Here is a 22,600-nt window from a genome sequence, read left to right on the forward strand (position 1 = left end):
ACAATAGATAGAGAGACCGAGGCTAGTTGTCCCAAAGGTTTTGCTTCAGCTGTAAGTCAAAGGTCTACAGGAATATACAGGATTTTTTCATCAAATTCCCACTGATTTTTGTAAAAAGCACACTAGACTGTACTGTGTTCTCAGGGCAGGGGTGTTTTTTCTTTCTTTCTCTTATACCCAAGGTTGGGGCAAGTTGTCACAGGTGTTTTAAAATGTCAAAATGTATGCATTTAAAAAATGTGAATTTTTTTGTATTTGGTAATTTTTTTTTGTTTGTTTGTTTAATAATTGTTTACCTGTTTGAATGTGGCTAAAAGCCTATTTATAATAGGCTGTTTAATGGTGACATCTTTCCCCATACAGCATGACAGCATGCTCAGTAGTCCTTTTTGTAGTCAAGATGTTGGCTGTATTTAAAGTTAGTGTCATATTAGCTTCACCGACTATTATATGTGCAATTACAGATCAAACAATTCAACAATATAGTAAATATAACAATTAAACGTAGACAAAAATTCTAGATTTTAAACATACGATTCTATGAAAGATTATTTAAATGTATTAATGAATTTTAAAAATAAAAATTTTCTTGTATAAAAAGTTTTTTGTGAGTCCATCTTACAAAATAAGTCATTTTGCAATGTTTATCGTTAATCACAAGTAAAGAACTTGTGTCTATGCATAGAATGACATAACATCAATAATCACTCTGGAACAACTAGCCCCGGTGTCTCTAATACTGTTTATAATGAAGGGAAAAAAGTACATTTTCTGATCGTCTAATTTTGTAGATCTGGCTTCATATATGCCCTCAAAACCGCCAAAACACCGTTTGATTGAGTCACTGAGCAAAATATAAGAATAACATTTTGTGAAGAACATACATTATAAGCGCAATCAAAGAGATTTGAACTAATGCAACGACATTCATACATTTTAAGTGCGATTTTAGTATCCAAATAATTTAATGCACGTTATATTGTCAACCTGGGACGACTTAAGTGAACAAACATATGACATTCTGACCAACATTACTCACGTTAAACGAAAACTTGCACTGTATACTTTATTTATTTATAAGTCCTCATAATAAATGCTACTTACATTGCAAGGCCATCATCCATCAGCATCCTCATGCCATCCAGCGTCTGCGCGGGAGCGCGCACGGGAGGCACGGGGCTTTGCCTCCATCTACTGGAGAAATGACACAAGTGATGAGAAACCAAAAGCATTATGGGTACAGTGAGTTAGTTTCATAAGCCTGCCGGAAGCGGCACTGAGGACGGTACGTCTGTAATTTACCAGTTTTACAGTGACCAGATCGGCATTGCGAAATTGCGAAAGAAATGCGCGTCCGTGATGCAACGAATCACGTGTTTGGCTGCACGTCGGGAACTCGCATTCTTGGCCTGTCCGTGGAAGGGGAGTATTGTGTCAGTTAAAGACAATATCCACCGGCAGCTATGGGGGCATCAGCGCGTGCGCCCTCATGCCAGCTGCGCGACCTCTCCAAAGCGCGCGTGGCATCACCTGCGCAGACCGTCTGCTGGCCAGCACTGCAGACTTTATAGTAAAGATGCAGACAGGGACACTAAGGACACTGAGCATCCTGGCATCACAGTGGTGGGCATCCCGGATCCCATCGCGTGGGTCAGGAATAAGATCATCTTGTTTTTAATTGAATTGTGTTTTGACTTGAAGTTCAGTCTGGAGTTTGACAGTGGAGTGAAACAGGTTGGTATGATGATATGGCTAAAAAAAGAAAAAAATTCCTAAATCATGGGATGTGATAAAATGTCCCATATCATAATCATAAGCCTTTTAAGGATTATTTTAGTTTCCTAAAAAAAAAGGAAGAAAAAAGAAAGTAAAGAAAAATGTGAAATAACCTGATAAAATGTAAAAAAAAATTAAATAAAAAAAATTATATATATATATATATATAAACTGAAATAAAATAAAAAATATTTTGAAACATTAAAACTTATTTCAGCTAGTTTTTTTTATTTTGAAAGTAATTTAAAAAATGTAAATGACTAAAACAACCAAATTACTAAAAATCAAAAAGCACACAAAATACTTTTTTTTCATCTAGTTGCTAAGGCATTATTTTTCATTCTTATTTTAATGTACAAAAAACAGCTACAGAATAAAATATCTGAAATAAAAAAAAAATTACAAACAGCTTAAAAATATATAAAATTGTAAAAATATAATATATAAAATTAAAATGAAAACAGAAAAAATAAAAGTGAGCCGAGGCAAAAACGCAACATTAAATATAAAATAAAAACAAAAGTATGAAATAACACCGATCTTCCTGTAATGATGTCTAGACAGAACTGTGGTCAATAAATAATGCAATTTAATTACAGCAAATGAGATTTCAGAACAAAGCTTTTCAGAAATGAAATGAGTGCTTATTTTACATGTTGATTACTCAATAAAATAATGTTTTAAAAGAGAAATCGATATGATAATCTCTAAATGGCCAAATTCAGCCTGGCAGATATATCAGTTCATGATTAATAAAGCACTAAACTGTGATTATGAATGACATCTCTCTCCACAGGCAGCAGTCCATGTGTCTACAATGATCTCCGAAGGCAACTTTGATGAATTGAGGAGTGTAATGTCGAAAGAGGTTAGTTCATTAAATTAGTGGTTTGGCAAACACTTGAAGTCATACAAGGCCTTTACATTTTTTTTCTGTTTACAGGCTGTTGACAGTGTCAGAAAGAAATGTAAAACTCTGACAGAGGCCCAACGAAGACATCTTGCCATTTCCCTCGATGACATTATATTTTTGCTGCCCGAGGACGTGTCTGTATTCTTTGATCAGAGCGGTGAGTCTGTCCATTCCTCTCATGCAGAAGCTTTTAAAAATGTTAAATATGCTTGTGTTGTAACTTCAGGGATTTCTAAGAATACAGCAGACTTTTAGAAATATTCTTAAGAAAACTCAAGAAACTTGTAACTTCAGCAACGCAAGAAATGAACAAGATAAAACATAAGAGGATAGAAATATGAAGCTTATAAGAAGATTCACATTTATAGTTAGTATTATTCTTTTTATATTTTTTGATGTAATGTTGATCTCTGTAATTATGTAAGACAGGATTTAATGTTTAAATCGAAAATCCATTGATAACACTCACTGCTGTTAGTGCTGATGTTTCCCTCCAAAGTGATGTCACTTCCTGGAGGATGATGGCTTTTATTAATGAGATATTACAAAAAGTGATATTACAAAAAATTATATAATCTAGAAATTGACTACAAATTAGAACAATACATTGTTTAAATATTTGGTTAGAGAGAGAAAACATGACTGAAAGATTTTTCATAAATTAGAAGTAAAATAATAAAAAAAAATCACCTTATTCTCATTTAATTATCATATTACAACATTAGATTAATGCATCTGATCCTTATGGGTGAGCAGTGAACTGAACGTCTTTTGTTCTTCTATAGGAAGAAAGTTTCTTTACATCACGATGAGGCTTTGGTATCTGTCCAGCGCAGACGTACCTGAGGACCCAGAGAGCATCCGCATCTTCAAGATGGACTTAACTGAAGAAGATGGTCCTCAAAAGAAGATCATCACAGCGGTGTACGAGTAAGTGTGCTGAGACAGAATACATCTAAAGCTAGATATGAAGAACTATAGATGTTTATGTGTATCTATGTATGTATATTATATAATAAATATTATAATATTATATTCTAAAAGGGCACTAAAATAAAATAAGAAAATAGACATTAAAAACAATATATATAATTTTTTAAATATTAAAACTATAATAAAATCTAAAATTAAAACCTCTTTTCAGCTACTTTCCAAGGCCACAGTTCTCATTTTCATTTAGTTTCATGTACAAAATAACTAAAACTGATTGAAATTCTATATATATATATATATATATATATATATATATATATATATATATACACACACACACACACACACACACACATATATATACATACACACAAATAATTGTAATGTTAGAGAATCTAAAGCTAGATATCAAAGACAAACCCAAAAAATCTAGAAATAAAAAGAATTGTATTTAAATTGCATAAAATATTACTTTTTAATTAGTTATAAATATACATAAGCATCATATTCTTCATCTTTCTGATTTTGGGGTGAAATGTGAACTTGACATGTTTTTTGACATCTTATGAATATTTCAGTGTTGAGATCTTCTCCTGGTTTTTCTTTGTTTATGCACCACTTATGTGACTAAATTGCTACAGTGTACCCGCTTTAGTTTTCAGTCCAGACATGCTTATAGTGGCTGTATGTTTGGCACTCTATAGAGTAAGTTTCATATACCACTCTTTGAAAGAGTCACACTCAAAACATAATTAGAAGTCAAACGCTCTTCATTTCATTGCACTTGTAAACTGTCTCTGTGAAAGCACCTCGCGTGACAAATTCTCCTCCCCATAGACACAGATTTTGGTGAGCGTTGACATAAACTGCACACAGCCATAAGTCTGACTGATGAATGCCAGCACAGCTTCAAATGATCTTAAATGTACTTAATGGATTTCTCCCTTATGACAGACATTTGTTTTCCGCAGTGCTTTGATGGATATATAGATGCTAATAGGTTCGCTCTCAGCTGTTTGCATACTCCTCTCTTTCTGTCGTGTTTCAAAACATCTTTCCATCTGTCACATTAGCACGTTTTACTCGACTGTCGCTCAGCTAGAGTGCTGTCTCTAAGTTAACTTTGTGAAAGTGTCATACTTAAGATCACCCTACTGCGGGTCTGATGTGACACGTTTTTTCGCACCTCAAGTCTTTTTTCTGTTGTGTGATTTGAGTTCTGACACCCTTTGAGTTTTTTCATCGTTTTATGATTTATAAAACTCCCCAGATTATCCTGTGCATTACAATATTGATGCAGCAATGTTGAAATTATTGATAACTGTCAAAATAAATCAATACTTACCCTTCTCCCCCCACATATTTCCATCAGTTGCAATGCAACAGCTTTTCCGTAATAAGCAATTTGTCAGATTGACAAAATATCCGGATGCTGGTGTTTCCTGTATTTGGCCCAAGTGTTCAAGTGAGCATGAAGACCACAAGCTTCTAAATGTCTATTCAGTGCTACCTATAACAAGACAAATTAAATATTGGTGCTTCTAATTAAGTGATAAAAAGCAGTTGCAAATGTTGTAAAAAATAAATCTCACCAGTAGCCATCTTTGCACCAGCAAAACATGCAACACTTTGTTTTTCTGCAAATTATATAATATCCAATTAGTCTATTATATTAAATATTTAACTCACATTGAAAGGTTTCCTTGACCTCTCGGCAAAAAGTCTCTCAGTTCATTTCCAGAACATGATGCATTATGGGATACACTAAGCCTCGAATAGCACTCTGGAGAAGTATGAGTGGATTTAGTGTTCGTTAAGGGCACTGCGCTTTGGCGTTTTTAAGACTTGGTACAGTCTTGCGCACTTACTTAGTGGTGTGCATGTGCTCTTAAAGTGGCCAAGAACTCAAGTGTGGGTATTTGGACAAAGGGACTGTTCATTTAGCATAAATTTTGCATGTCATCCAAAGTGAATCATTTTTGAGTTGATTCTTTTAAGTGAATCAGTCGAACTGGTTCATAACTGGGTCTGAATTTGAATCTATCCGAGTCTGAATTGTGAATGTAAACTCAGAATTCGAAGACGAAAAAAGTCAGAATTGCAATTTAGCATATTTTGGCTGTTTACATCTCAGTTTTTTTTCCTTATTAAAAGAAAATAGCAATTTTGTATCTCAGGATAAACTTTTTAGTTTATATCTTACAATTATGACCTACATTAAATGTATATACTGGTCCCTAAGGAAATATTAACAGCTTGTGTGTTTGTTGAAGGTTTTATCGTGAGTTGACTGCTGGAGCTGATCCCGAGTGGATGGTGACCCGGATGTGGCACTGGAAGCAACTAGAGTAAAACTCACACGACCCCTCACAATACACTTTATCAGACTAAAACAAACACTTTATATTTCATCCATCCTGGGTATTTGATCACAAATGGTAAGGTGATGAAAGCAATGTTTACAGCTGTTAGTAACTGGTCTCAAGTGACTCTCTTATGACTGGATTTTTAAAGGGAGGGTCTCTTAAAGTTCAAAGTACAAATGGGATTTATGCGATCAGATCACAGCATGTTTTGGGATCGGATCCTGTACTTTATGTACTATAGCACTGACCACTGAAACAGATCTTAATTCCAGTATAAGCAAAGTCATAGAGTCACTCCCATGTTTCTCCAGCAATGTCACCTTTACATCCACAGAAACAGATTGTGTCAGAGCTCAGATGGGTCCAGAAACCACTTGATATTCCAATAAAGAAACCATCATAAGTTAATTTTGCTTTGACTTTATTTTTTTTTTTTTAAACCGTGACAAACAAAAATATCATAACAAAGACAAAGTTTAGTTCAATTGAAATTCACATTGTAAATGTATTACAGAAAGATAATAAAGCCATTTTTCTGAACCATTAAGAGTTTCTGCAGTAGTTTCACAAATTTTCTATAATTTGGAAAATATGTTATTCTCATAACTGTAATGCAATAAGAAAGATCTGTCAGGATGCAATGATATATCTTTTGTTTTTTTTTTAAATCAGATTAAAATTAACACATACAATGGGAATGGGATGAGATGGCTTTAAATGTGCCTTATTGTCATAAAAATCTCACAACAGCTCATATCTTAATTTTCTTGGCTTTTCTAAAACATCTATAATTAATATTGGTGACTTTAGTTGATTTTTTAAAAAAATGTTACAGATATCCTTGGGTCATGTGATTAATAAGGGCGAAAGTTTGTTACAGAGCTGCATTTTCCAAGTTTCAATAACATAATTTCTGTGTCAAATCTGTCTAATGCACCTCCATTAAGCAGAGACTGGAGTTAAACCGATATCTCAACAAAACAGAACTGAAAAAGTGTCACTTTTTTTTCAGATCAAGCAAATGAGATTTGCAACAAGAAAAACAACGACAATTAATTATGATATTTGATATGTTCAGATCATAGAGAACCACAGATGGTTGTTGAGACCAATTATCACCTAATTTAGATATTAAAATAAATCCTTTGTTAAACTGACAGGAAGACGTTCTCACCCATGCGTGGATGTCATCCTATTTCTCTGGAAAACTCTTTTATGGCATGTCATTGTTTATGCATTCATGGCTTTACAGGGAGTCATCGAATTATCGTTGACTGAAATTCATTAAATCATTTAGAAATATGGCTGTGGGATTATTATAATTTTTGCAGGCAGTAATGGATTGTTCTGTTCAACTTGCGTGGGTGTTTTGTCACGTGTGTGCAAACAAGTCATAATATGATTAACAGTGGATATCATACCTCCTGTTTCAATTGAAATAAATATGTTAATACCATATTAGGCAATTAATCACGCTGGCTTCAACTACAAGTGAACTGAACAAAAGAAAATGAAAGCATTAATGTGCCTAACAAAAGCTATTTTGCACTCCTCTAGGCTTTTATCATGGATTAGGGACTCTGCTGTTATTATTAATCTGTTTATTGTACTAAACATTAACTCATATTGGTTATACTGATGTTGCCAAATTAGTCAGATGAATTCATCTCTACTCTGGTGCATTTAAAAGTCAACACGAAATGCAGCTCAAAACCCATTTTACTTCTATAATCTGACATTTTGAAGTGACTGGAAAGGCAAAATGTTGGGCAGGACTTTATTTTAACTATAGAATATGGATCGGATTGTGAAAAGGAGCAGGATGTGTATTAATAAAGAGGTTCATGTTCAATGTGTCAAACAAAAGAGATTGAGATTCACTAGTCCAAGAGATCTAATCATTTACCTGATAACCAGCAAAAGAATAAGTGTATTTTAATGTCCAGGCAGCAAATAATATTATTATACATAACAGATTACAACACTTGCCCAAACTATATTGGATAAAGCAAACAAACGCACACAGACTCCCACTTATCATCATTGTGTGTTAAAGTCATTTGGGAGAAAATGTTAATTGTCCGCAATCTCCATCTCTCTCAAACTCTAAATGCAGCATACGTCCCCTAAGTTAACTCAGTAAAGTTATCCTGGGAGGCAAAAATTCATTACTAAGCTGAGCTATTATTACGCTACGTTGAGGGCACTTCTTATTGCAGTCAGGCCCGTTGCAGCACTTTGCTTCATTTGACAAGAGACTTAACTAAACAAATAACATGGCCGAAATTACCGCTGACCCAATAATGGATCTGAACTAATAAAATACTGCAGTTGCAGAAGTCATGAGGGTCTGAACCCACTTCATGCTGAAGTAATGATTACTAGTTTAGTGTGTCCACACCGATTATTGTACAAATGAAACAAACCTTTCCAGAGGCAATTTCTGCATTTATCACATTACCGATATAATCCCATGAAAGGCACCTAGAGCTTTACCTCACCTGCTTTTACATGATCTGAATGAAGGCAAACTTTGAATTGAGGAGTCCCCAGGGTTTTTATAGTTAACTTAAACTTAAACTAAAACCATAAAAAGTTGTTACATGAGCTTGATCTAATTAAATTATAAATTTCTAATAAATTATTGATAAAGTTAGACAAATAAAAAAGTCAGAAATGCAAAAAAAATATGAACTAAAATGTAAGTCAAGAGAGAATATATATATATATATATATATATATATATATATATATATATATATAAAGTAAACTATAAATAGAAATACTAAAATAACACTGGGTGTCGCCAAGCATTGCCAAGCAGTCTTTATTTAACGGTGGATAATAAAATGCAATAAAATTTTGTGTTTAATTTGCCCGTAGTTCACAAAGCACATTTCGAAAGCTTTCCACACATACGTCACCAGCAGGATGTCATATGGATCTCTTCAAACGTCTTCTCAGCAAAGTTGAGACCCACTTTTTGGAAAATCTTTGCAATCTATGAGTGAAACGCAATCTTTAGTCCATTTGGAATAATTGTTTAGACACCATAAAATCATTTTAAATCATAATGCAACATGACTGTCATCCAAAACTCACCTCATCTTTAGTCTGAGGACTAAACAAAACTCTTTTTCATGGACATATGAGGGAATGCAGAGGAGGGTGCAGCAGACCATGTGCTTTTGCTTCGTCTCCGTAGATTGTCCTGTTGCTGACACATTTGATTCGAGGAGCAGCCAGGTCAGCCCATATAGTTGGTACTCCATATGTCTGATCATGTACTAAAGAGAAGCAATCAGAAGAAACTCATAAAATAGTACTTTTCTAAGTTTCATTTTCTAAATTTTAACCCTGCAAAGTCTGACATATGAAATATATATATATATTTTAAAATATAGTATGATGTACAGTAGTGTAAATATGGAGGGGGGAAAACGGCTCAATTTAATTCAAAGGCTCAGAGAAAAATATGCAGTCGTAGATGCAGAATTAAGATGAAATGCTGATGGTTGTGATGTAAATCAATGAGATCTTTATAACAGTAAAGCAGACTATACATAACATTATAAATATTGGTTGTCACTCTATATCTCATAATACACTATAGTTGTTGATAACTAAATGCTTAGTTTTATGATCAAAGCTGATGAAGAGATGAACAAATAAACATTCCTCAAAAGCCTGATGATAATATTTGAAAAAAAAAAATAATAATAATAATGGATAATCAAGTAAAATCAAATGAAGTCCAGCTAAGTGTTCATCTTGAAATATAAAAGTTATTCTTAGGTTTACCTTATACAAATCAGATTTCACAGTAAAAAGACATTTGAACCACAAGCTGAAAGTAGGTGTTTGTACAGTTGAATTAAAATAGAAACTATATCAAACAGACAACAGAAGTCATGTTGCAGATTGCATGCAACAGGTTTCTCAGAAAAGTCTTGAGCAGATGTATAATTCAGAGGCTGTAGAAATGGTTAAACAACATCCTGAAAAAAAAGCATGGAGGTTGTTTTAAAGCTTTGTGTAACTTGAATACGGAGGAGATTCAAAGGTTTTGTGTGAGACTCAGCAGCCGAGGAAAGTACACCCACGCTTTGATGAGAGAAGATGAGGTGAAGAAGTTGTTCTGCACAGTTCTGGGCCTAGATAGGGTTTTTGGAGTCTTCCTGATGCCAAAAAATGCCAAAAGACTTTTTACAGGAAAGGAATTAGGAATTAATTATTTTGGTAGATCTGTCATTGTGAGCAAGCACATTTAATTCACCTCCTGTGAGAATGTTCTGCTCCCACTCGGTTGATTGGCAGTTTGTCTTTCCAATTAAGGATAATCAAATCTAGATTTTTATTTATTTATTTAAAAAAAAATTATTATTTTTTTTTGCTTTGATGAAACTTATTTTTCAGCATAAGTTTCATTAGAAATGAATGGTTAACTATGGTGAAATTCTGATAGCTCACAATATAAACAAATGGTAACACTACTAACCAATTCTCACTGTTAACGTCCATGCATATTACTAGCATACTGGCTGTTTATTAGTAGTTAAACAGTACTTAATCCTACCCCACGCCTAAATTTAACAACTACTTAACTATTTATAATTAGTTAATAATGAGAATTGGAAAAAGTGTGACCAAATCAATGAGATCTTTTTAACAGTATAGCAGACTTCTTTGCATGAAATGATTAAAATATCAGTTGTCAGCCTACGCCTCTCAATAATACTGCATAGATATTTTAAAGCTCAGTTTTCTGATCTAAGCTTTGTAGTTTCAAAAACTAATGCAGTGCAATGCAATAATGATTAAGAAACAAATTAATGTTCATCAAAAGCCTAATGATCAAATTTGATACTCACATTTCAACATGAAAAGATTATGTATGTATAATCAAGTTAACCTGCAAGTTGCTTCAGTATAATAAATGTTCATCACGAAATATTACAAACTATATAAAAAAGTAATTTGTACGTTTACTTTATAAAAATGAGTAATGATTTCACAGCAAAATTACATGTGAAGCACGAGCTGAAGGTGGACATTTGTACAATTATACTAAAAGGCCTTTACTTGCTAAAACAGACCATCAAAGAAATAGGCCTAATAGGTAAAACTGGAAAATGAGCAATTCAAGAACATACCTCAATATGATTAACTGCCTTGAAAATGGGTTTTATTTTCTTTATTTAAAATACAACAAATGTTTTTGAGCTCTGATTATAAGAAAGTCCATGTTAAAATTTCCCAACAGTGTTTTCACACCAACCCAAAATAAACCATAAACTCTCTACGATACTGGCTGCTAATTTATATCTGACATATCAAACTTAGAAAGCGACAGACGATTTAAATTACCAAAGCTGTCAGGTTTCATCAAGACTCCAAATGTGTGATCACCGGGAACGTTTAACGTCTCTGCAATTCTATAAATTAATGCACAGACAGAAAAGATGATTTACACAGTGGCAGATAACTGTGAAAATATCATTAGTATTTAACAAAAATGCTCTTAACCATGACTTACGGATCATGAACTTCGCCTGTTTGAAGCTAAGCCTTCTCTCTGAAGTCGTCGCAGCGGTTGGAAACTAATTTTGCACTATTGTGCCTGAAGACATGAAGATTAATTAATTGCTCATTTCTGATAATGTTGTCATTCACATTGCTATATTAGTTGTCATTAGGGGCTTATTTAGAAAACTTGAAAAAAAAAATATGGATTGTCATTATAAACAGAATACTGAAGATTGCAGACATTCAAAATAGCTGTCAAAATAGTTAAAATTACAACATTGTTACCTTTCTGGAGGCATAATGTTATTCCAAAAATACATTCATTTAGCTACAACTGACAATGCAATTAATCTCTGGTTTTCTGGATGCTTGTGTTTAGATTAAGAGTGGGGTGAATGGCCCAATACTCCCCTACATATGGTGCTATGTGTGTACTGTATATATTAGGGCTGGGCAAGTTAACAGATTATCACATTTACACATTAATTAAATGCTGACAATTATTTTGTGAATGCTCCTGATAAAATGATTTAGGCTAAGCATCAACATAACATGAAGTGAAGTGACATGTGGCCAAGTATGGTGACCCATACTCAGAATGTGTGCTCTCCATTTAACCCATCCAAGTGCACACACACAGAGTAGTGAACACACACACACACCTTGAACACACACTCGGAGCAGTGGGCAGCCATATTGCTGTGGCACCCTGGGACCAGTTGTGGGTTTCGGTGCCTTGCTTCATGCCTTGCTATATGCCTTTAGGGTGGAAGAGAGCCCTGTACGTTCACAGGCAAAATCCCAACTTGTACCAACGTGGCGCCCAGCTAGCACCCCAACTCCAAATGGTGGAAACTTCATGTGTGTATGGTGTGTGGGAACCGGTAAACTCAAACTCATCGTCTTGCAGCTTGATGGACATGATTACGGAGGAGATTCCTTCTACGAGATGCCTATAGGCTCTTAAAAAGCCAGAGTTTTTGAAATCTAAAACAGTGTTCTTCAGGATTGAGTCTGTCTCAGTTTGTTCTGTTTCTTCATGTCATTCCAGACAGACTGATGATGATCAGATCAGATCTCTGTGTGGAGCACTGACTCCTTGTGCCAACAAAGTTCTCACTGGATTACAATTAATGGCAAAAATAATGTTTGTAAATGTAAACTGATATTACTGACACAATACAGCAAAAGATATAAATAACTGACTTAAAACTATTTTTTGTTGGTGAAAATACTAGTGGCCTAAGACTTTTGCAAAGTACTGTAGATTATATAGAATATAGATTTTTTTTTAAAAGATTAAGTCTCCTTCTCTGATGATTTGCATTGCAGTAATTATTAATGTTCAATTATTAATAATAGTTATTATAATCAGTCTTGAAAATGTTGTTTGCTGCTTAATATCTTTGTAAAAAAAAAAAGAAAAAAAAGTAATCACTTTTTCAGGACTTTTATTATTATAAAAAAGTGAAATCATTTTAAATAGTGTAAAAAATTAAATACACACACACATACATATAAACACACACAATTACATTCTGTAATATGGTTTCTAAAATATTTACATTTAACAATATAAACATTTCAATTTAATCTGAAAATAGAAATATGAAATCACCTTAAATCAATGCAATAAATCACTGTGTTCAGATCTTCAGCTATAAGAAAAATATACAGTAAGTTAAGGTGCATGTGTGTGTGTGTGTATACGTTTACATTAGTGAGTCCCAGGGCCACCGCAGAGATCTGGATATAGTTATCCCATCATTGTAATGAGGCGTTGGGACACCAAACCTACCATCTCTCCTATAGTGATTGCAGCTGTGCTTTCTGTCAACACGTTCTCCTGCAACAACAAAAAAAACAAATGCAACCAAAAGCTGTCCATCTGAGTTTTCTGAAATGATGCCAAAATAACCACAAGAGAAAAAGACAACAACAACAAAAATACAAGGTTTAAGCATAGACTGAGACCTCGAAATGGGTTGCGATCTGACTGAACTACAAAATAGGATCCGTGCGAGCAAGCTGATGGCCTTCATACGCTCCCTTCTTCACCTGATGTGTGGTTTTGGGTGGATTGATAACCTCATCACCGTTAGACACAGCATTTAAGAGAATTCACAGATTTGTTGTTTCTTTTGATTATTGAGTCTATACTGTGCATGACTATGCTAGTGAGGTTTCACTATTACTCTTACACTGGAGCGTTGCGACACCAAAAGTGGTTTTCTCAGCATCGAGCCAGCTTGGTAAACCAGGGCCTTGAACTTCTGACCTCCCAAGAGGAGTTTTTTTTTGATAGTCGGCATAACTGACTTCATGAAAATGACGCAGCCTCTCTTGAAAGCATGTTTTTGGTGTGGGATTGATCACTAATCCAGCCTGAAAATGCATGCATACAGTGAACAATCAACACATTTTTTCCATCCATTACATTTGAAACAAAAAAAATATTCATGGGATTTTATAAAGTATAAAATGGACTTGGTTTTCTCTAAACATTTAATATTTTGAGTGAAATATAGGACTGGTTAACCACAAGTTAAAACCTTTTAAACATGAAGCAGTGAGAAGGAATATGGTCACTAAAACAATTTGACATGATGACTGTCTTTACATTAATGGATGATTTAGTGTTCACACCATAGACTAGTGTGCAGGCAATATCAGGATCATTTGGTTACCCCAGTGTGAAAGCCCCCTTAATTGTGATGATTTTGGCTCACATTTAACAAAAACCCACCAATTCACGATCTCAACAAATTAGAATATGATGACATGCCAATCAACTAATCAACTCAAAACACCTGCAAAGGTTTCCTGATCCTTCAAAATGGGCTCTCAGTTTGTTTCACTAGGCTACACAATCATGGGGAAGACTGCTGATCTGACCGTTGTCCAGAACACAACCTTTGACACCCTTCAAAAGAAGGGTAAGCCACAAATATCCATTGCCAAAGAAGCTGGCTGTTCACAGAGTGCTGTATCCAAGCATGTTAACAGAAAATTGAGTGCAAGGAAAAACAGTGGAAGAAAAAGATGCACAACCAACCGAGAGAACAGCAGCCTTATGAGGACTGTCAAGCAAAATCGATTCAAGAATTTGAGTGAACTTCAGAAGGAATGGCCTGAGGCTGGGGTCAAGGCATCAAGAGCCACCACACACAATTGGTGGGTTTTTGTTAAAAGTGAGCAAAAATCACCACACTTAAAAGAACCAGTGACTAAAACTTCTTCAGTCTGTGTGCATTTAATTTAATACACAAGTTTCACAATTTGAGTTGAATTACTGAAATAAATGAACTTTTCCAAGACAAAAATTCCGTAATACTGGTTGCATAATTAAAGTTAAGAAATCTATGTACAAGATCTAAACTTCCCCTGAAAAATAATTAGTCATACCGCGCGGATGTTTGGAAACGTGTCTCTGCGTCTCCAGGTGGAGACTCATGCCTACACACTCACACATTTAATGCAGATTTACTTACAACCAATTAACCATCCAAACAAAAATCTGCTTTACAACAGCAGCACTAATTACAATGCCTTACAAACATGTAGCGGTGTTTGTTTACCTTTCCGTCAGACAATGCGCTGAGGAAATGCGGCGTCAAGTGGATAATGACGCCAGCCTCTCAGACGTTCACCTGTCAGAAAGTCGATTTCCAAATTAAGAGAGTTTGTTTTATATTCTAAAATTATCCTGTGTCTATTATCTACCTGCAACAAAGACCTAAGTTGCCAATGCGCTTTTAATGGGGAAAAAGACTCGTTAAAAATTTCTAAAGACTTGTTTTCAAGAGAAAAGTTGTTTTAACACATTGTTCTAAAAAGGCTCATTAACTACTAATAATGAATATACATGGCTGTAATATGACTTTAGTGAATTTCAAATGTTAAATTAAATGTGCAATATAATAATAATGATGATAGTAATAAAAAAGAATCTCTGTATACAAAATTATAATCCTGTGTTTTGTGACAAAATGTGTGATGAGCGTTGTTCTGATTGGCCGATTTGTCTGCGATGAGTCTGACGTCAGACCAGTCATCCGATCCGTCATCATCAGTTTTGATGTAAAAAGGGAAGTTGGGACGAACAGAGAGGAAGGTACGAGTCTCTGGGCTTTAAACATTTGTACGGTTATGTTAATTTGGATGTTTTTTGGTTTGTTTTTGAAACACTGTTGTCAAGTTATTTCCGATTTCTTGCATTTTAACTGTTTATTTATGAGGTGTCACGCTCAGTGCTGTATGTGCGAGCATAGCGCGCGGCCTGTTTTTCTCTTAGCATTAGCATCATTAGCTTTTAGGAACCGGAGCATCTGAGAAACTGACAGACCCGATCAAAACACCGTCGGAACACGATTGTCATTGAGTTGACTGTGCGTGTTTACGTGTGTGTATTAGAGAGAAACATACAATATAATTAGCACAGTTAGCATCACAGGCAAATAGGCAACTCCAGCTTCATATCGTGCCATTAAATAAACATTTACGACTAAATAATTAAGTGATTTTATTTTGTTATCGCTCTGACTTACTAATAAATTGTCCAGTAAACACGACATTAACCGATCAAAGCCTGCTGCGGTTTGTTTTGAAGAGCCAGATTTGACTTGTTGCAGATTATGCTAAACGTCAAATGAGTAACGTTTTATCAATGTTTATTTAATTTGAGCATATCCTATAAATTCTGATGTGAAATGGAAATAAATTGCTATGTACAGTTGAGTACAAAACAAGCATTGATTGATTAGTGTCAATAATGGACCTGTTATTTTCTATCACATAAGATATCACAGGGTTGTGTGTAAACTATGTATAGTTAGAATGTAATGTAGGCATTTGGAGGTGAACCAGAGTCAAAGGGACTTAGGCTGTGTTTGAAAAGCATACCGCCACACTATTCTTACAGTTTCTGCAGTATATATGGTGCGTATACATTATGGAAGTTTTCTTTTGAATGTCCTACTATATTTTAGTACTTTTACAATACTACAAAAACACCTGAAAAGTATACACCAAAAAGTGAAAAACTTGTATGTCCACATTACTTCAGTGTGTAGACTCAAGAGTCTAGAAAGTAATAGTCTGAACCTAAAGTAATCTTAACAAACTGTATATCATTGGAAAGCTTAAAGACTTGTTTTGCGATATTTCATGAGTCATTTTTGAAATATTTTACAGAGCAAGTGCAATTTATTAATATGCAAGAAGAGTACTCAGAGTCATAGAGTGCATTCTGACCTTTACCTTTAAATAGTGATGCATAGATGAAGTCATGAAAAATCTCATGGAGAGTGTTCAAAAGATAACATCCATTGTATTTTTTGAGGGGAAAAAAAAGGTCTAAAAGTCTTTTGAATATATAGAAAAAACAATAGATTATCCTTTTTTGATGCATTGTGAACTATAACGCAAGTCCAGGGTTCTCGTAGCATAACTTGCGAGTTTTTTGAGGTTGAATTGAAATCAAATACTGCCATACTGACCCTTAATACTTCTGATTCTGATGTCTACTTCATAAATATTGAGTAAAGTATGTATAAATATGTTTCAGGTCACTCAAACCATTTAACGATGAATGAAGGAGCCCTTAAATGGTTACTAATGGGGTTTGATGGTCAACTGGTGGAAAATCTTGGTACTACGCCCAAACAATCTCACTGAAAGCTCATTTTTTGAGATATCAACCTCAAATTTGGAACATAACTTGTTCAGAATTTCAGTTTTAGATTAAAAAATGTTTTGTAAAATATAGATTTTATATAAAATATTTAAATTATATTTTAAATTTTCATAAGCTTAAACTTCCATAACTTTTTATGATACACTTCTACAATAATCTGCCAAGTGTCTGTTTTAAAAAGTGGCCAACCTTAAGTCTGTGGACCAAAGCATTCAAAATGTATAACAGTTTAAGTTGGAATTGTCATTTTTACGTCTATGCTCAAAAAGTGGAACCGACAGTTAACAGATTAAGTTATATTATTACTAAAATCAGTTGGCAGTAAACAATGTCATAATTTTGACATTATAATATGGTCATAACTTAATTTTTTAAATGTGATATTTATTACTTTCAATGTATTTGTTTCATAATTCTGACATGTCAATTTAATGTTTTGTCATAATTATGTCTATTTCATAATTATGATGTTTTTCTCATGTAGCAGATATGGCCTTCCATAATATACAGTAATCAGTATGTAACAAGCTAGTATTCCATCCCCTTCATGGCTTTGGTTTTAAGGATGTCAGTGGGTTTTTGGGTCAAAGCACAAAGGATATTTAAGGCTTAACACCGTGGCAGTTCCTAAACAATGTCTGTTGTCTATGATTTAGTCATGTGACCACACTGGATGGATTTAATTGATGGCATGACAAACTACACAATAGATGTCCTTACTACATCAGTTTTACAGTCTACAATACATGAAATGAAGATCTGGGTCTCTCTCAACTCACAGGATTATGCTTATTACAGAATATAGAAAACAGCATATTGTTACTAATTGGCCACCAACGTATATTGTGCAACTCTTGTTATCCTCAGCTTGTATTTGGCTAACCAAGACACCCCGATATATTACATTACGTAATAGTGTCATCTTACGAGCGGTACTGGATTATTAATGTTTGTTCCCGCAGATCTGGGAGAGATCGTTTGAGAAGCACCTCTTGACTTCAATACAGGGGATTGGGGCTTAGGGTCATGGCAGGAAGAGGTGGAGCAACGAGACCTAACGGGCCGAACGCTGGCAACAAAATCTGTCAGTTCAAACTAGTGCTCCTGGGAGAGTCTGCTGTGGGGAAGTCAAGTCTAGTCCTACGCTTTGTAAAAGGACAGTTTCATGAGTTCCAGGAAAGCACAATAGGAGGTAAGATAAGCATTATATTGCCTGTTTATAATAACCCATATCTCATGTGATGCTAATGCACTTATGCATGGACAGTTTGACCAAAAATCATTACAGTAATGGTATAGTGTATATTTTTTTTTTTGCTAGAAATAAGAAAAAAAGAAAAGCCATACTTTTCCATATGAATAGTTGAGTGATTTTATTATCACTTTGATTTGTAGAGTAAACAAAATATTAGCTAATCAAAGCCTGCTGTGGTTTGTTTTCACAAGTCGTGCTTTATCAAATGTTTATTTAATTTGATACTGTATATGGATAGGCAGTACAACCAAAATTGTGTTATTGTAATGGTACTAGTCTTACTAGTACTAGTTATTTTTGCTGTATGGCTGGCCAAAATTACCAAAATCTTATTACAGTAACGGTATGTCACTATATTCAACTTGTTATTTTTGCTGTCTTTTAACTCATGGATGGGCGGTATTACTTAAATTTTATATTACAGTAATTGTATAACAACATAACTAATAATTTTTGCTGTAATTTCACTTGTGGATGGGAAGGATGACCAAAATTGTATATTATAGTAGTAATGAGAACTCTGTCGTAAGTTGATTTGTGTTCACGGATCTGCTCTCGTTTCTGTGTTAGATTGATAAATGAGGCCCATGATGAGCCAATGGTTAACTATGAGAACCAGTTAAATAAACATCTAATATTATAAAAGATAATGAACTGTAAATTCTGATTTGAAGAGCCACATTTGTCATTGTAATTGTCATAAGTAAATATACACAATGAAAACAGTAAACCAGCACAGAGAGTTTTAGTTATCAACACACTTTAACATCTCAAACGGCTAAACATTTCTACCATTGGTATATACAGTCATACTGCCCAGCCCTAATTACAAGCAATTACCAGCTACTGATGGCAAGATCTGACCCGTCCCTGTCCTCTCTCCACTAGCTGCCTTCTTGACTCAGACAGTATGTTTGGATGACACAACAGTGAAGTTTGAGATCTGGGATACAGCTGGCCAGGAGCGTTACCACAGTCTGGCCCCGATGTATTACAGAGGAGCACAGGCGGCCATAGTGGTGTATGACATCACAAATGAAGTGAGTCCTAACCCGTTTTGTTTACTCTGCAGCTTAATTGACAGTTAAGTCACATTTATTTATAAGGGATTATATACACAACACAGATGTATAATACAGTAATAAATGGGAAATGAACATGAAGGCGTCTTCAAATATGAGAAAAATTCACATTTTGCTAGTCTCTCAACATTAGTTTTGTGTTGGTTCAGATCTACAGAAACCGCTTTACAGAAGACAACAGTGTTGTTGTTTAGCTCAAGACAGTTCAGTGTCGATTCAGTTCAGTTTAAGTCCAAATAGAGCATTATTTGAAACTATGCTAAAGTTTAAAATCCTTTCAGAAAACCTGCAACCTGAGTGTGAATGTTGTGAAGTGGCGTTACTCATTTCACATGCAAAAGAGGTTTTTATATGAATACAAAAAAACATCCCAATTAATTCAGCGTGAGGTTGAAAAATGGTTTTGAAAAAGTTTGGGATCTGTGAGAAAAATAACTGAGAAAAGGCATAATATGTTCCCTTTTAGCACAAACAAGAAAGCTCTGAATCCAGGAAATGCTTTACAGATATGCATGTTTTTTTCTTCTTTCAGGAATCATTTGCACGTGCGAAAAACTGGGTGAAAGAGCTTCAGAGACAAGCCAGTCCAAATATTGTAATAGCTTTGGCTGGAAACAAGGCAGACCTTGCCAACAAGAGAGCACTGGACTTTCAGGTTTGCGGTGTTTAAGCAGCCACAGAGGAGCAGACACTTCCTGTTGGCTTTACAAATGAGATGTGGAACGGTTTATAAACAAACATGCCGTGCAGACTTCCAGTTGATTAGAACTGTCTGTTTAGTGTGACTTCTTTTTTGTTGTTTGGCTTTACAGGATGCACAGTCATATGCAGATGACAACAGTTTGCTCTTTATGGAAACATCGGCAAAGACTTCAATGAACGTGAATGAGATTTTTATGGCCATTGGTAAGTTTATCAACCAGTTTGACTCATTCAGGAGCTTAGGATTGGTATGATTTTTAGTGTTTATGAAAGAACACATTTTTATGTCTGCTCAATGAAAATACAGTAATATTATGGAAGCATATGGGTAGCAAAAGTTAGAATATTAAAATGTAGTATGCAAAATGACAATGCAATGTAAAGTGGCAATGTATTTATTTACAATTACCCATACATGTAAGAAACATTCAGTGCAAAATGAAAATTCAATTATATAAAATTTACATTTGCCAGTACTACACTAGATTTAATATATAAATTAATAACATTTTAATGCTTTATAAGTTGCTAAATTAAAATATAAGTTTATAATTATATAATTAAATAATACCAGTAATATTTTAAAATGTTATTTATTCCTGTGATGCGCAGCTGTATTTTCAGCATCATTACTGCAGTCTCGGTGTTACCTGGAATATCTGGTTACACTCAAGAAAATGTGTCTCAGTTTATAAGTACATTGTGTTGTTAATGCCATTTCATATTTAAGGAACAGTTCACCAAAAAATCTAATTTGCTGAAAATCTTCTCAGTTTGTTTCTTCATTTAAGGAAGATCAGATGTGCTAAAACATTAGCCACATTTAAATCTGAACTCAAAACTCATCTGTTTAGCTGTATATTTACTGTTTTTGCACTGTTTTTTTATTTAGAATCATTTTCTGTTTGTAACGGTTTTAATTCATTTTAAATCATTTAAAAAAAAAAAAACTTTATTGTTGTGGTTTTTTTATTATTATTATAAGTCCTTATGTTAAGCACTTTTAATTAACATGGTGAATGAAATGTGCCTCAAATAAACTTGCCTAAACAGATTTGAATGTAGCACTCCATCACTTGCTCACCAACGGATCCTCTGCAGTGAATGGGTGCCGTCAGAATGAGAGTCCAAACAGCTGAGAAAAACAATAATAATCCAGTCCATCATTTAACATCCTGTGAAGTGAAAAGATGTGTTAGTAAGAAACAAATCCATTAAGATGTTTTTAAAACGCGAGTCCTCCATCCATCCATAATATTCAGTTCTAAACCAATAATAAATTTGTGTTATTATGGATTACGAACTCATATTATTTGGGTCAGAGTTTAAAATTTAAAACATCTTGATAGATCATAGATTTGTTTCTTAAAAATGCACAGTTTTTCACTTCACAGGATGTTAACTGATGGACTTGAGTGTTGTGGATTATGATGTTTTTGGACCTTCAATCTGACGGCACCCATTGACTGATGAGCAGTGATGCTATCTTTCTACTAAATCGGTTACAATAATAATAAAAATGGATGGCTTGAATAAACAAGTCAAATTTTTATTTTGAAAATTATACCCTTTAGCTTGCAAACATAATGAAACATCATTGCTTATATTTACAAAAAATGCCTCTCATGTGTTTTTGCCCCTTAGCAAAGAAACTACCCAAGAATGAGCCCCAGCCTGCAGGTGCCAGCACAGGACGCAGCAGAGGTGTGGATCTAACAGAAACAGCACAGCCCGCGAAAGGTCCCTGCTGTAGCAACTAAACCGCGACGGTCCTCACCTCTTAACCAACCGCATCACATCTGGACACGGGGCTCCTCCTTCCAATCCCTCGCTCCTTGGATTAGCTAAAGACTCTGTATAGCTGTGTTTCTAATACTTTTTTTACTTTTTATTTTTAAGAAAGAAAAAAAAATATGTAAATCAGTCTACTGGATGCATGTATCACTACAAATGCTAAATACACATTTTAACTTAATTCTGCAGGAGAACAAACCTGGATGAAAGTGCACGAGAGAGTGAAATTGAGTGTGTTTGTATGCGTTTAGTATGTGGAACTGATTACCTTATAACCAGGCCCAGGCGCATTCTTCAGACGTTTTCTGCAAAAATGAATTCAAGCAATGTGTTAAATGAAGCTATCCTTCGTGGTAACTATAAAGATAATCAAATTAGCAAACTAATAATCTTCATGAATGCATTACAGTTCTGTGGAAATCTGCATGCAGATTTCGTGTAGGCCTGCTTATGACTTAAAAATGAATCAGAGAAAGAGTTTAAAAGCTGTTTAAGAAACACCAGATCCCCCACCGTCTCCATCAGCAGCCGGTCTAAGTTGGTTTTGGGTTGTAGTTT

At 34.5% G+C, this 22,600-nt stretch overlaps 3 protein-coding genes across 3 annotated transcripts; 2 read left to right on the forward strand and 1 right to left on the reverse strand.

Annotated features, from left to right (window-relative positions):
* The first annotated feature begins 1,236 nt into the window (after positions 1-1,236).
* si:dkey-82o10.4 (uncharacterized protein LOC797793 homolog) lies at positions 1,237-6,396 on the forward strand. Its single transcript, XM_059567129.1, has 5 exons — positions 1,237-1,734; positions 2,573-2,644; positions 2,720-2,846; positions 3,475-3,619; positions 5,896-6,396. The coding sequence occupies exons 1-5, from the start codon at positions 1,360-1,362 to the stop codon at positions 5,972-5,974; spliced, it is 798 nt and encodes a 265-aa protein (XP_059423112.1). The 5' UTR covers positions 1,237-1,359; the 3' UTR covers positions 5,975-6,396.
* Positions 6,397-11,156: 4,760 nt separating this feature from the next.
* Positions 11,157-14,194, reverse strand: efhb (EF-hand domain family, member B; the record flags this gene model as incomplete). Its single annotated transcript, XM_059567196.1, is given in 7 exon segments — positions 11,157-11,423; positions 11,525-11,608; positions 13,231-13,360; positions 13,489-13,539; positions 13,542-13,624; positions 13,721-13,899; positions 14,135-14,194. Coding segments are annotated over 7 exon segments (708 nt in total), but the record flags the coding sequence as incomplete, so codon positions are not given.
* A 1,345-nt stretch (positions 14,195-15,539) lies between these two features.
* Positions 15,540-22,445, forward strand: rab5ab (RAB5A, member RAS oncogene family, b). The gene is made up of 6 exons (XM_059568524.1): positions 15,540-15,628; positions 18,172-18,401; positions 19,353-19,504; positions 20,079-20,201; positions 20,359-20,452; positions 21,893-22,445. Exons 2-6 carry the CDS (start codon positions 18,236-18,238, stop codon positions 22,006-22,008), a joined length of 651 nt encoding a protein of 216 aa, XP_059424507.1. The 5' UTR covers positions 15,540-15,628; positions 18,172-18,235; the 3' UTR covers positions 22,009-22,445.
* Positions 22,446-22,600: the final 155 nt, after the last annotated feature.

The sequence above is a fragment of the Carassius carassius genome, chromosome 15, assembly GCF_963082965.1.
Source record: "Carassius carassius chromosome 15, fCarCar2.1, whole genome shotgun sequence".
Taxonomy (NCBI): Eukaryota; Metazoa; Chordata; class Actinopteri; order Cypriniformes; family Cyprinidae; genus Carassius; species Carassius carassius.